Source organism: Xyrauchen texanus, chromosome 16, assembly GCF_025860055.1.
Source record: "Xyrauchen texanus isolate HMW12.3.18 chromosome 16, RBS_HiC_50CHRs, whole genome shotgun sequence".
In the NCBI taxonomy this organism is placed as follows: Eukaryota; Metazoa; Chordata; class Actinopteri; order Cypriniformes; family Catostomidae; genus Xyrauchen; species Xyrauchen texanus.
Genome location: NC_068291.1, coordinates 28,502,187 through 28,517,679, shown reverse-complemented (window position 1 = coordinate 28,517,679; position 15,493 = coordinate 28,502,187). Strand labels below are relative to the sequence as shown.

The following is a 15,493-nucleotide window of genomic DNA, read 5'->3' as shown; positions in this document are numbered from 1 at the left end:
GAGGGCCCATTATTTAAAATTATTGTGAGTCTTCCACAATCTTCATATATGAGTTAAAAATGACAGCACTTAAGCAAATCCAGTCACACTGGTTTTGGTGCAGTGTGCCTCACAGGGAGCAGTTGTATCATAACTGCTTTTTAGATATGTGTATTTCCATTATCAGGTACCTTTGCTGAATCTCACTGTTCTGCAGCAATTCCAACTTGTTGACACAGTTAAGGCCCAAATATACTTCAAACGAAATCAAAGAAAGAACAAGTGTGACATCTTTTAGAACAAAATCTGGCCAAAAATGTGTTTTTGCATTTGTTTCAGTGGTTTGTAATGGCTTGCCTGGGTGAACTTTTTGAAAAGTATCGGAATGTTCGCAAATAGTTTACCATTGCTCAGCTGTTTACTTCTTATTTTTACGTCTGAACGAAGTTGAACATCTCCGGAAGTATATCAGGGCCTTTATGGTTTCTTTTTCCAATGCAGTGCTGTGAAATCAGGATTAGAATGAAAATAATTGACAAGTGATCAGTTGTGTGTTGCCACGTCCCTAATGCCATTCCACATGCATAGATCCCCTGTCCTGAGTGCTGTTGGATAATTGTGCTGACAAATCTGTGCAGGGAACAGTTTGTAATCATACTGCACAGAACTCTGTTCTAATGGAAATGCCACTGTTACTCGTGTGCTCAGAATTGTTAGGCCTGATGATGGAAATGCACTGAATTTCATTGTTTTGTAAATCACACATAGGATAAATACAGGTGATCTGCTATTGCTGAGATACTAGGCCAAAAAAGACACACAGATATGATGAATTATAAATACATTTATTATACTTACAAATCAAACAGGGACAGCATTTCTTGTTAAGGAGTCTAAACTGAAAGGTCTGGATACATCAGCCTTATTCATCCTCAAATGGCAAGCCCCAAAACACTAACTATGCAGTACATGGTTTTATTCTCCCACCGCAATGTGCAACTCCCTGGGGGGAAAGTGACAGTGTCATAAAAACACACTCGAGTGGTTTCCATTTTTAGATAATGCTTCGATTATTCTTGCTTTGGTGTGTTTTGTTTATTTAAAAAAAAAAAATGCAACTCAGGTCATACTGTACATCTTACCATCTGTAGTGTTGTCCCAGAAACATGAGCTGGCAGTGTGCAAACCTGCACCATTTTTTTGCATAATGATACATGTCACTGGTTGAACAAAAAGAAAAGGATGTGGGTATGAATAAGAACAATGAATCAGAGGCAATACATTTTCTTGTACAACATTCTGGATCTAAACTACTGGTGTGGTTAGATTTGGGACTATAGTTTGGTTTCCAAATATACTAATAAAATGTCATGCAATAAGTGTTATTTTAGTTTCAATTTTTGTTTACATACCTATGTACTTAAAGGGCTTTCCTAATTTAGTTAGCTGGCTCAGACTTGACTCCACAATGCTTGATGTCCACTGGTTGATTCGATTGTGTTGGTAAGAGCTGTTGCCAATGGTGCTTTCAACAGTCTGTTATTAAAATACCCCATAATACTTATAACTGCAAATTTTCCATTTCAGATTTAAGTATTTACTTTGAGAATTTTTACAAAAAAGTTATGTAAGTTCTTGAGAGTGTATGGATCTGTTTAGCTGCAGATTTAATTCCTCAATTCTTAAGAAATAGAGAATTATAAAATTCTTACTTCTTTGATAATTGTGGTTATCTCATCTACAACAAATGTAGTCTGTGAATGAAAGTAAGGCATAGTTAAGGTAGCATTGGTGTATGCAGTTACTTTCCTGTATGAAGTAGGCCTACTTCTAAAAAAAACTTTTTCGTGAATAAAATAGATTCATTTAGAAGTATGAATCAAAACTCTACTGCATAAAACTTCTGTTATTGTTATTTTTTTAAACATGTTACTTACCTCCTCAGCAGTCTGATACTCGTCCATCGTCCTTTTTATGAAGGTTTATTTAGTAGTTTCTAAGGAAACGGATTAGATCACTCCCCGGAAACCAATCACGGCCACAGACTGAGCTCCAAGAGATTGATCTTTTTTTTTGTTTTACCTTCCAAAGCAAAGAGAATAATACAAAACGTTATTTCCGGAAATAAGCAGAAGCATCCGATTCCATAAAAGAAAAACATAGTTGCAGTTTGTTCGTCATTTCATTCTATTTTCTGCATTCAGGCCCCAGTAGGCTACTTAGTGCATTCCGTCTGAATTAAGCGAGTGTGCTCGATCGAAATTTGTTTGTTCTCTGCAAGAACTAGTTTTATATATATATATATATATATATATATATATATATATATATATATATATATATATATATATATATATATATATATATACAATACAATATTTTGTATCATGTGTGACCGGTACAATGAGAGATCCTTGGTAAAAATGTTATGTTAATGCAGTAAACCTTAATAAAGCATGCCCTGTCATAAGTACAGTTAATAACAATACAAATTTGATTGCTTGTGTTGACGCCGACGACGAAAAAATAGGCTATTTTTTATGGTAGTAACAATGGTATATTTTGACGGGAACTGTTGTGTTCATCAAAGTGTTCGTCAAATCTTTTTCTGTAAAGTACCGCATATCTTAAATTTTGAGGTACAGGTCATGGAACACAAAAGGTTGTGGTTGTTCTGTATTTCTTTCTTTGTTGTAAGGGACGTAGTGATCTTTGTGTCTGGAATACTTTTTCTGGCCTTTATCATTTCAACGGCTTAGACAATACCAATTTCACTGCAAGTCCAAAAGTCATATGGTCCAAAAAGCATATAAAGGTAGTATAAAAGTAATCAACAAGACTCAATGGTTAAATCCATATCTTTCTAAGCGATGTGATATTTGGATATAAATTCTCCTCCCTGCCCAGTATGTGGCGATATGCACAAGAATTTGAATCATCAAAAATAAAAGAACAATGTGGAAGTGAAATTTAAAGAGTAGATTTATAGTAAAAAAAAAATATATTGATCTCTGTCTCACCCACACGTATCATATTGCCTCTGAATATATGGATTTAACCAATGGAGTCTTATGGATTACTTTTATGCTGCCTTTTATATGATTTATGGACCTTCAAAGTTCTGGCCACCATTCACTTGCATTGAATGGACTTACAGAGCTGAGATATTCTTCTAAAAACTAAAAAGACAGAAAGGCATACACATGTGGGATGGCATGAGTGGGAGTAAATAATTCGATATTTCTTCATTTTTGGGTGAACTATCCTTTTAATAACTTTTTCTAATGTAATTCATCCGTTGCTGAACTATTTCGCTAAAATCTGTATCACTGTACACATTTCACTCAGAATCGGTACAAGTATGCAAAGCGTCTAGGAACCGTTGTCGTTGTGCTATTGTGTCAGGTGGGACACAGTTTCTGGTTGCACGCTACTTCACATGAATGGGAATGGGAAGCAATAGAGCATGAGTTATCATTATAAGTGTATTCCTACTTAGAGGTTTTTCGATCTATGGGAATTTTTGATAACACATACATATCCTTGTAAGGCTCATATTGTTTCAGAATAATTACGAAGATTATTTTCTCTTGATTGATCGGGTTGTTTGTGAGGTAACTGCTGCTGGATAACTCTAGCCTAATTAACGATACCAACAAATAACTGGCAGGCCGTAACAATGCTGCAGGAAGTTCTGTCTTTACCAATTGAAGACAAAATATTTTACGCTGTCCTGGTCTTCTCATGGACGGTGTATGTTTGGGAGGCCTACCTCGCCTATAGACAGGTGATGTCAAACACTTATTGTTTCTTTGTTGTGCATGCCATTTTTATGGTCTGTACACATAACATCTCATTTAGGGATGTACAGAACTGAGGGATACCAGTGAGTGAATTTGTGTAAACTCTTACCAATCCCGTTTTACTCATCACAGAGGAAGATCTATAGAACTACAATGCATGTGCCCACGGAACTGGGCAAGATAATGGATTCCGAGACCTTTGAAAAGTCTCGCCTCTATCAGCTGGACAAAAGCAACTTTGGCTTCTGGTCTGGACTCTACTCTGAGACAGAGGGCACGGTGAGCTTGAAACAGCTTGCAAAGAAATTTGTCATTTTCAAATATCTTGAAATTACCACCCAATTAGCGGTGGAGTGAATGTGTAAACACTTGTTTTTTGTTTTGTTTTTAATAATGGTGATAAATTATTTTATTAACAGGGATGCAAACTACTGCTAAAGTCACCTTTTCTGAAGATAATTTGCGCAAAAGATTTGTTAACTTATTACATTTAATTTCTGAAATGACTTGAAAGTGTTTCTTTAAGCCTGAACACTGAAAAAAGACAACAAATGAATCACCACCTGAAAATATACATCTGGAAGATCTGCTATGACTCTCTCAACTTTCATGAGTTTGCGTCCCTGTATTAAGTGTGATTTAAAGTATTTCCTATTTATAGTAGTTATGCTCTCTGCAGTGTTTTATGTTCAGACATTCACATCTGCAGCTTTCAAAATTAAAATATTAGGAAAAACATTTGAAACTTATCTTTGCATTTGAATGAGGCTTTGACTGTAAATATTATCTTCCTTTTCTGTTTGCTTTATTTTGTAGCTGATACTGCTCCTTGGAGGAATCCCCTTCCTCTGGAAAGTGTCAGGGAATCTCACAGCTCATTTTGGTCTTGGTCCAGAGTATGAGGTGGGTGTAATTTCTGCAGCTCTCTCCAGAACCTTAAGATGGCTAAAGACACCAGAAATATTGTTTTTTGGAAAATAGATAGATTTAACCCAAGGCAGCCCAGTGAATCATCATTCAAATATCCTGGAGCACCCATGTAATTCTTAATGCTGTCAAATATGATACTCTATAGAGTGCAACAGTCTGGTTCCGGAAGTAAAAATTCCATAATGTTTTTTTCATGGACTCATGGTTTATTAGTTATGGTAGACAATAAATTAAAGACAAACCTACCTTGAGCGTTGAATCCATCAGTCTGTGTTATTTCTGCTTTGTTGTGTAAAAATCATGTTTGATAGCAGAATTTATGTTAAACAAGTGCATTACCCATTGTCCAGCAGAGAAAGCTTCACCAATCAGAGAACTGCACCTAATTAAGCCAACAAAACGTGCCTTGGAGCGACCGTCCACTCACATGACACACTGTGAATGACATAAAGAGTCACTGTTTCTTCACCCTTAAACTACTTATCTATTTTTACTAGTGATGTCATTCGATTAAAAATGTTAATCCCGATTAATTGCATAATTCTTTTTTGGCGTTAATCGTAGAATTGGAAAATGCTGAAAATTGACACCATGTAACAATATAATGATTTATTAACATTTTCCAAACAAACCTTTCCTCAGAATCGGAATGAGCTTTATTGCCAAGTGTACAAACATACACAAGGAATTGTTTTTGGTGATAGGAAAAAATAAGTGCACATAACATAAAAGTGAGACACAGAATATAAAACAAGGTTAGAGTATAAATAGACATAGAAATAATAGGACATAAAACAGAATGGTTTATGTACATGTACAAGTGGTAATGTATGTGCAAGGTAGGGGTATGTACAGTTATTAAATAAAATATGTGAATTTTCATATGTACATGAGAAATGTATTTACATTATTGCACTATGGGGGAGTCCTGAAGGTTGATTGTTGATTGAGGAAAATGGCCTGAGGGTAAAAACTGTTCTTGTGCCTGGATGTCCTGGCGCTCTGTGCTCTATAGCGCTGCCCAGAGGGCAACAGTTCAAAGAGGGATTGGGCAGGGTGTGTTTCCTTACTCTGGAAATATACAGGTCTTGGAGGGTGGACAGGGGGCACCAATAATTCTCTCAACAGTCCTGACTATCCGTTGTAGTTTCCTTCTGTCTGATTTGGTGGCTGAACCAAACTGGAGGATTTCTCCTGAAGTCCACTATCATCTCCACAATTTTGAGCGTGTTCAGCTCAAGGTTGTTGTGACCGCACCAGACAGCCAGCTGATCAACTTCCCGACTGTATGCAGACACGTCAGCATCATGGACGAGGCAGATGGCCGTGGTGTTGTCTGCAAACTTCAGGAGCTTGACAGTGGAGACTTTTGCAGTAAATTCTTTCGTGTACAGGGAGAAAGCAGGGGAGAGAAAATGTATCCTTGAGGAGCACCAGTGCTAATAGTGAGGTTTCCGGATGTGAGTTTCCAGACAGGCAGGTGAAACACCGTTTTGGCCTGAAGCTTTCCTAGTCTTTTGTTTCTGAAAAACCTGGCACACATCCTCTTCACAGATCATAAGTGCAGATTGAGTAGCAGGAAGGTGGAGGAGGGGGTTCAAGGAGGTGTGTGAAGTGAAGATCAGAGTGGGTGTGGGACTGGGCTTTTCAAACCTGCATTAAAATGCATTCTTATTCAGCCATTAGTTGAGTCTCTACATCTATAAAGATAGAAATACACTAAAATAGCACCAATTCAAGTAACATTAAACGTTTCCCAAATCTGAGTGGGAGTTTGGATAATTTAAAGAACTAGTCCCCACAAAGGTTGCATATTCATTGCAATAGTTATTACATATCTTAAACTCTCATCCTCCACAATATTAATCTGCCATTAGATTGTGGCTATCCACTTTGTTACAGCAGTCTTGAAGCTGCATTCATGAATCGTGTCAGAGCGTCAACACCAGCTTCAAGTGCTTTGAACGGCATATGAAAAACGCTTGCTGACAAAATGTCTCATTCTGCATTTTAGTTATTGTTATGATTTTACATGCTTCTGTGGTAATTATATGCATCTTGCATAGGCTGAAAAATATTTGATTTCAGTTACAAGTCCCATCTGGGCTTGTTTTGTACATCAAATATCATTAAGAATTCCTTTCTCCATAATTTTATCACTGACAGGGAAGCGCTGTTATGTGTGTTGTGATGTGTACATCAGTGTAATCACTCCGGGTAGACTCATTACAAAGGTTCCGTATGCCCAACAAGTGTTTATGCTGACTTATGCTGTACTAACGGTAAATGTGTTAATTGCAATTGAGAAAAAAATAACAAGATACATTTTCTTTATTAATCGCATGCGTTAACACGTTAATTCTGACAGTCAATAGTTAATACTGGAATATTTTGCATTATGGTACATTGTTGCCACATGACGTTATCACTTTGCATTGGCATCCAGTCATCTTGGATATAAAGTTTAATTTACATTTATGCATTTGTCAGACTCTTATCCAAAGCGACTTCAAAATGAACCCATTATCTTGGCAATAACCTAGTTTCCATCCACTTTTCAATCAGTTTTGTTATCGACAGTGAAAATGCGTAAAAAAAAATTGAAATTTTAATTCAAATGGCCTTTTATCGATAAAAATGGTGTCCGTGATGATGTCAGGCTTAAAAACACTTTGTCGCATAAGTTTTGGTTTATCACAAAAGAAAGCTTCCCTTAAGCCGTTTCCAGACAGAAATGTGTGTATATCGCTAATTGTGTACCTTTCGCCTAGCCAGCTTACTGTCATTTTAATTTGAGAAATGAATGCAATCAAAAGGAAACAGTTGTTCTTGAACTGTAATATTGGTCCAGATGTTGCACCTATTGCAGTTTATTACCAGTTCCTACCCGAAAGTGAATCGTCATGGCCCTGTTCAATCTGGCAACCTGCACCAAGTAGTGGGGGAAACTTTCGGTCTTCGTATAAGGACCATCCATCGATGTGTATATGCAGTGTGCTATTAAATAAAAATTGATGTGGTGGAACATAGTTTGCTACATATGATACATTCCTGATATTCAGTAGGCAATTTTGAACAATCATCTTATCTAAAGTGTTGCCATCACAACTGCATTATGTCTCGCATATTTGTCCAGCAAGTTTTAATGACTTGAAACACCAACTGAACTGAAAATAAATTTTAGCGTAATAATGCAATTTATATTTTCTGAATAAGCTCAGCAAATGCGATCCAAGGTAAAGAGGGTTAGATTTAAAATATTTTAAAGTTTTTAAATGTTAAAAAGCTAGTTTTCCGAAAGTGAACTGTGCATTGGACAAAGTTTTATCTAGTCTTGAAAAAAGTGTTGAACGTTCTGAGAATGTCATTCAGCCAAATTTTCATCTACGGAACAGGGTAAGGCTAATTTAAGTTTGTGTAAACAAAAGGCAATTATATAGGCCTAACAATATGTTTTTGTTTGGTTATAATTATATATATATATTTTTTTATTTTTATTTAATGCTTTATTCGTTTGGTAATTTGAGCGCGACAATATATTTTATAAGATTTAAAATGCAGGGAATTATGCCTGCATTTTTTCAAAAGTAAGCTAAACAAAAATTTGATCGAATTGGGCTGTGTTACTGTTCCCAAAAAGCATTGAAACTTTTCTACAAGTATTGTGTATTTATATTTAATTTTAAACATCTTCGTGCATAGAAATTATATGTGTTTGTATTGTGGGCTAATTCCATGACTTCAGTCTATCTATTATTTTGAGTGGTGTGGAAAAGCATCTTTAATAAATAAACGGATGGCTACCACGATTAAATTAATCACAAAGAGTGGCCATTCATTTGTTCACCGTGCACTTGTCGATATTGTCGTGTGCATGATACGAGACATTTATGTTGGCACTCCTGGAAGTGTCATGACTCGCATGTGTTTGCAGCATCAGATCTGCGCAGGTATGCCATTAATACCAATCCATAACTGTGAGTAATCCTTCACGTACAATAAATTGGCTTTCAAGGATTGATACGCGTCATCATGATTAACACAGGCTAACGATTGGGGTCAATTCTGTCATGTGACACTATATTTGCGGTAATGTTTCCAAATCAGTTTTCGACTTTTGTCAGTCCAATCAAAATTTTTAGTCTAATTACTTTCAAGTTCATTCGTTGAGTGGAAATGTGTCACCTTTTATCCATATATAGAATTTGCAATCAGTATTCATATATTGCAGAATAAACATTAGTATGTTAGTAAGCTATTCTTAACATGGCCAAAAAAAGCTGTTTCATCCATTGATATTTAAAATGTTCTAATTTCCTTCAGATCTCCCAGTCTTTGGGGTTTCTGATGTTGGCGACTCTCTTTAGTGCCTTCACTGGCCTTCCCTGGAGCCTCTACAACACATTTGTTATTGAGGAAAAGCATGGATTCAACCAGCAGGTAGGGCTAAAGCTCTTTCTCTGCACGGTGTGTAGCAGGAATTAAACTAATGATGAAATGTACTGAAGTGACTCTATCCTGCTGTGTCTTACTCTCTTATTCTGTCTTTTCCCTGTAGACACTGGGTTTTTTCCTGAAAGATGCTGTAAAGAAGTTTGCTGTGACGCAGTGTATTTTACTGCCAGTGACATCATTGCTCCTATACATCATCAAGATCGGAGGGGATTATTTCTTCATCTATGCCTGGCTCTTCACTCTCGCTGTCTCTCTGGTCAGTTACACTGATTTTTCACGTGGTCTGTGAAGAAAACAAAGGGTTTCTGTTTTTTCACCCCTCATAAGTCATTGAGTGAAGTTTCCTAACTGCTGATGCCCATGGCCATTTCACATCACCTCTTGGTTATATTATGTTTAAGCTAAAATCTTGTAACATGAGTTTGATTTCCCCCTTCCATTTTTGTCCCTCAGATTCTGGTGACTATCTATGCAGACTATATCGCCCCCCTGTTTGATAAGTTCACTCCGCTGCCAGAGGGAGAGCTGAAGAGCGAGATTGAGAGCATGGCAAAGTCCATCCAATTCCCCCTCACCAAAGTCTATGTAGTGGAAGGTACTGCAAATTAATACTCTTCACTATAATAATATAGACCATTTTAGTGGTTTATTAGCCATTTATGACTGAAACGATTAGTTGATGTTATCGACAACAATATTAAATTGTCTAAATAGTCGCTTGATCTCATTTAACGTAATGTGTGGTCACATTATAATCTAATGATTATTATAACACACCTGACTGAGGAGGGGAAGAAGACAGCTCAAAGTTCATATGCACTCTAAACTTTCACAGCTTCAGGTGATGTAGGTCGCAAAGTATGAGGGAATTATAATGCAAAAATACAAAGTAAATACAGAAGTGCTATTATTGTGGAATAAGTGGAGCTGGAGCTGCCGCTCCGCTGAAAAAAAACTTTGGTATCGAACGTCTTTAAAGGAAACACACTGGCATTTGTCTGTGTGGTCAGCACCTCTTCTATGAGTTGCGCGAATGTCTCGATCTAAGGAGGAGAGATTGAAACTACACCCGGCTGAGTCACACTCTGTCACGGGGACACTTGTCCCTCAAGCGTGCACGCTTGCTGTAGCTTGATTTATATCAAGATGTCTCGTGACTTATTGAATCATAAAATATGTCACTCTGCATTTCTTATCATGAAGAAAATTGGCAATAATCAGCTTTATTAATACTAGAGAGTTTGTTTTTGTGAGTTAAAGATGGATTGAAGTGAACAGAAATGTGTGAGAGGAAGTCTTCACCCCATTATGCACAGCAACAAAATACATTTATGATTTGTTTTTGTTTTGGCTTGTTTTCCCATATAAATATCTAAATCTCGTTTAAAACAATGTACATTTACTTTAGGAACAATACTGCTGAAGGCTTTTTTTTTTATCTGACAATGTTGAATATAATATTAAAAACACAAATATTTTAAAATATCTAAAAAAATCATATAAAAAAAAAAAGATGCATTCACCTGACAAGCAGCAGATAAGATATTTAGACTTGCTTTTATTATAACAAATTATAACCAATGAAAAATACACTTGCATAAAAAATACACTTACTGTATATTTAAAATACATTCTACTAAAGCAGGTCTAAATGTCTTATGTTGCTTGTCGAGTAAATTTTTCTTGTTAAGTGTTTTTAGGAAGGCCTATTTTAAGACAAATACACTTGATAACAATAGGACTTTTTGCAGTAAATTTCTTTACTGAATTAAACTTAATAAAAAAAATCCTTTAATTCAGTGAATGTATTTTTAAAAGATGATTTTGTCCTCTATTGTTTGTAAGCATGTTAATACAACCTTTTAAATCGGGGCACAAGCTGAATAATCAATTAAGAGCTAATGATTAATCGTTGCAATAATCGCTGAACAATCGTTAGATTTATCGATTATCAAAATAATTGTTAGTTGCAGCCATATGCAGCAAGCACAAATAATTTTATATTACTTGAACCATAATGTTTCAGTCTTGGATTGCTTTCTTCCCTCTATTTTCTCGTTTCCAGGCTCAAAGAGATCTTCCCACAGCAATGCCTACTTCTATGGTTTCTTCAAAAACAAGCGTATTGTGCTATTCGACACACTTTTGGAGGATTACTCTCCACTGAACAAAACCGAGAGGGCAGGGACAGGAGAGGAGACTGAGGAGACAGAGAATGAAAGCAAGTCCAAACCAAAGGTCAGAAAAATCAGTACTCTTAAAAAAAGAAAACAGAAATAAAAAATTTGACAAAATGAGTACTATTATAGTATTACAAAAGTTAGTGGGTCATTTCAATGTGCCTCTATGTACGTGCTATTTGTTTCATATGGTTTCTGTCTTCTCTTTATCTAGAACAAGAAGCAAGGCTGCAATAACCCTGAGGTTCTGGCAGTTCTTGGACATGAATTGGGGCATTGGAAACTGGGCCATACAGTCAAGAACATTGTTATCAGCCAGGTGAGATGCTGTCTGCTGCATTCCAACATTCTGGCATGTGCAGCCCAGCTCAAAGTGTGGGGTTATAGATTTCTAAAATTATATTTGCACTGTTTTCCTAATTTTGTTAACTGCCGATTGACTGTAGATTAGCCAGTCCTCATAATGGCACATTATTTTTAAGTGATATTTCTCCAGGCTAGTTTTTGCCAATGCACATTCTTTACTCTGCCATGGAATTTTCTCCCACTGTGCATTCAATGCAGAAGGTTTTTTTTTTTTTCTCTTCTCATGTATGTCCATTTTTCTTGATGTTTTATGAGCATGTGAATAGATACTTGTGTGGATGTTAAAGTATTCACCAGCTGTTTCTTCTCTGCAGATGAACTCCTTCCTGTGCTTCTTCCTTTTTGCTGTCCTGATTGGTCGGAAGGAGCTCTTCGTGGCATTTGGTTTTCATTATAGCCAACCCACCCTCATCGGACTGATGATCATCTTTCAGTTTATCTTCTCACCTTATAATGAGGTAATACCTCTTTCTTTTCTCCTCTCTTTTTCCTGTCTCTAAAAAAAATTAATTGTCTCCCATTTTTTTAATTTTGATCAGCCTTAAACCTGAAACTAATTATAACCAGGGTCAGAAATTAAAGGAATAGTTTGCCCTAATATGAAAATTCTCTAATCATTTACTCCGACTCGTGCCATCCCAGATGTGTATGACTTTTTTCTTCTGTTGAACACAATTAAGATATTTAGAAGAATATTTCAGCTCTGTAGGTTCATACAATACAAGTCTATTGGTGACCAAAACCAAGGCAGAAGTAATCCATAGGACTCCAGTGGTTTACTCCATGTCTTGAAATGATATGATGAGTGTGGGTAAGAAAAAGATCAGCATTTAAGTCCTTTACTTTCAATCTCCTCTTTCACATTCTTTTTTTTTTTTTTTTGGCGATTCAAATTCTTTGTGCATATAGCCACCTGCTTAAAAACTTAAGTATAACCCACACCTATCATATCGCTTATGAAGATAAAGATTTAACCACTGGAGTTTTATGGATTACTTTCATGTTGCCTTTTTTTGTTTTTTAGAGCTTCAATTTAATTTTAGTACCAATGCCCTTGCATTGTAAAGACCTACAGAGCTGAGCTATTCTTCTAAAAATCTTTGTGTTCAGATGAAGAAAGAAAGTCATACACATCTGGGATGGCATGAGAATGAATAAATGATGCAAGAATTTTCATTTTTGGGCAAACTGTTGCATTAAGGTGGGCTCAGGGGAAAATGTAATTGAAAGGAACTAAAATAACCCAACATATAAAATAATGGTGCAAAAAATTGCTTCTTTTTAATTGAGTAACATGATTCTGTATAATTGTTTATTTGGCCCTTTAAAATAATAGAATCTCCCTGAAAATCAATTAAGGGGCAAATATTGCCCCTTAATTGAAAAGTTAATTCGGACACTGATTATTACACAGTATTCTAAGAAATATTTTTTTCCAGGTAATAAGATGTATCTGATCTATTTTCATCCTGTCTTGTCCACTGCAGTTGCTCTCGTTCTGTCTGACTGTTTTGAGCCGGAGGTTTGAGTTTCAGGCAGATGCATTTGCACGTGGTATGGGCAGATCATCTGAGCTCTACTCTGCTCTCATCAAGCTCAATAAGGATAACCTGGGGTTCCCTGTGGCAGACTGGCTCTTCTCTATGTGGCATTACTCGCATCCTCCCCTGCTAGAGCGTCTCCGAGCTCTCACAGGACCCAAGCAAGACTGACCGCTTTGCAAGGGGGGCCACATTCCCCAATCGGTTCACCACTCGGTCCCTCGAGAAAGGGTCTGCTATTGGCCCTCTGGAATTAATGCCTTTTTCTCTCTCTTTCCTTTCCTTTTCCATGTCAACTTACTTAATAATTTCCTTTCTCTTCCTAAGTGTTTAATTTGTCAGTTGTTTGTCATTGGCTTGATTGGAAATCCAAATTGTTTGCTGATGGCTTCAGAAAACCGATAATGTACAAGATGTTACTTATTCATCTGTGTGAGTTTATGTGTTCAGTTAGCCTTCTGCAGTTGTTCTTGATATAATTTTTATTATTTTAATTCCTTTTTATATTTTAACTGTGAATTGTCCCTTCCGGTTCTTCATAGATCCATGCGTTTCCACTTTTATTGTCAATGTTTTGATTTTCAAAGTGTTATCCACTGTTTGATCCATGTGAACCATGAGAGAGAAATTAAGTTAAAGCATCTTATAGGGGCTTTCAGCACTATGTGACACTCAAAAATTCTTACAATTAAGAAGGTTCAGATGACAGATGGTATGTACAAACCAATGAGACTTCTGACACTTAAAACACAGGAAGAAAATTTGTCATTTTGATGACTTATGGCTCAGTAAGGCCAGCTAAAATGTTAATTCCAATGTTGGTTCTTTTGAAAAGACATTGGGGAAAAAAAACCTTTGTTTTACTTTTGTAACCAGAAATGTGTTGTTTAAATATGAAGTATAAGCAACATTCAAGGGCAGAAGTGACTTTCGAAAGTATTTAATGAATTGTTAGAAATAATTGTTTTTATTTTTATTTTGTTTTTCTTTATTTCCTCTTAAAATCTGAACCCTGAATCGTAAAAATAATAGTTTTGCTGGTGGAAAACTGGATTTAGGGGGGTTTTCTATGTTTTCACATGTGAAGGCATACACGTTTCTGTGATATTTGGCATGCAATAAAAACATTGGACTGAGGCTTTTACTATATTTGATATTTTAATGGCTTGAGCTCATTTAATGTCCACCTGAAAATTAGGCTAAACGCTTCATTCCAAATTTAACAAAATAGTCAAGTTCAATGATGGTACATTTACACTCAGACTAAAGGAATATGTCCAGTGACATCTGGGATGATTGGCCTGGATGGATGTGTTTTTCATCACTATGAATAAAACTGTTCACAATAAATGTATAAGTTTGTGTGGTGATGGGGGCGTCATCGCGTGTCTGTCTGCGGTAGAGAGAAAGAGCGGTAAGGCTTGTCACCTGTTTTGTCATTATCTCTAACGCCTATTTCTTGATGTAGTGATAGCGGCGGGAGACATAAAAAGCCATACTTTGGCGCCAGAGTGGAACAAGAGAGACCATTACTGCAGCAAAAGGTTTCATTTGTGTGTTTTATGTGCTTGTTGAGAGCCCTTTTTGTAGTTTTTGACATGCTGAAAAGAAAACAATACACACGTTGACTATTTGCTTATTCCTTACTTTTCCATTGCTCAAATTACGAACTTGCTATAGTTGTGCCAAAACCCAGGAGCAATTGGTCTAAACGTCATGAAATCTTCACCGCTGGGTGAAGTCATCAAGTCCCTTGCCGGCATCCAGAAAAGTCAACATCAGGCCCACATGGAGTGATGCCTGAAGCAGGAACAGCATTTCCAACTCCTGCTCTATGCTCAAGCGGAGGACCAGCAGGTATTCCGGCGCCTGATTGACAGAGAGGGGCTGCAACCCCGGAGACTTCAACACTGGTGACCCTCATCAAAATGGGCCTGAGGCCTACATCGACCTGTTTGAAAAGACTGCTGAGTTGTGGAAGTGGTCACCCGATCAGTGGGTGGCCCGCCAGTTACCGTTCCTCTCCATGTAAGCACAACTAGCTGCTTAACAACTTCCTGCCACCTGCATCTTCGATTATCAACATCTGAAAAAGGCCATCGTGCAATGGGTTGGCCATAGTCCTGAACAGAACCACCGGCGATTCATGTCCCTGAAGTTCGCTTTTGCACAACAGCTCCTGGATGCCTGCCGGAAATGGTTGCTGGCTGAGGAAACTTGTGGTGCCGTGAAGATAGTC

General features: G+C 36.9%; 2 protein-coding genes across 2 annotated transcripts; one reads left to right on the top strand and one right to left on the bottom strand.

Moving 5' to 3' along the window:
- Positions 1–36: 36 nt before the first annotated feature.
- On the bottom strand, positions 37–1,968 carry LOC127656681 (dynein light chain Tctex-type 1-like). Its single transcript, XM_052145112.1, has 5 exons — positions 1,917–1,968; positions 1,692–1,733; positions 1,392–1,515; positions 1,122–1,199; positions 37–982 (listed from the first exon to the last, which is right to left on the bottom strand). Exons 1-5 carry the CDS (start codon positions 1,941–1,943, stop codon positions 912–914), a joined length of 342 nt encoding a protein of 113 aa, XP_052001072.1. The 5' UTR covers positions 1,944–1,968; the 3' UTR covers positions 37–911.
- Positions 1,969–3,403: 1,435 nt separating this feature from the next.
- LOC127656680 (CAAX prenyl protease 1 homolog) lies at positions 3,404–14,594 on the top strand. The gene is made up of 10 exons (XM_052145111.1): positions 3,404–3,766; positions 3,915–4,061; positions 4,599–4,685; positions 9,036–9,152; positions 9,271–9,423; positions 9,621–9,762; positions 11,233–11,405; positions 11,562–11,666; positions 12,028–12,171; positions 13,201–14,594. The coding sequence occupies exons 1-10, from the start codon at positions 3,659–3,661 to the stop codon at positions 13,423–13,425; spliced, it is 1,401 nt and encodes a 466-aa protein (XP_052001071.1). The 5' UTR covers positions 3,404–3,658; the 3' UTR covers positions 13,426–14,594.
- The last annotated feature ends 899 nt before the right edge of the window (positions 14,595–15,493 follow it).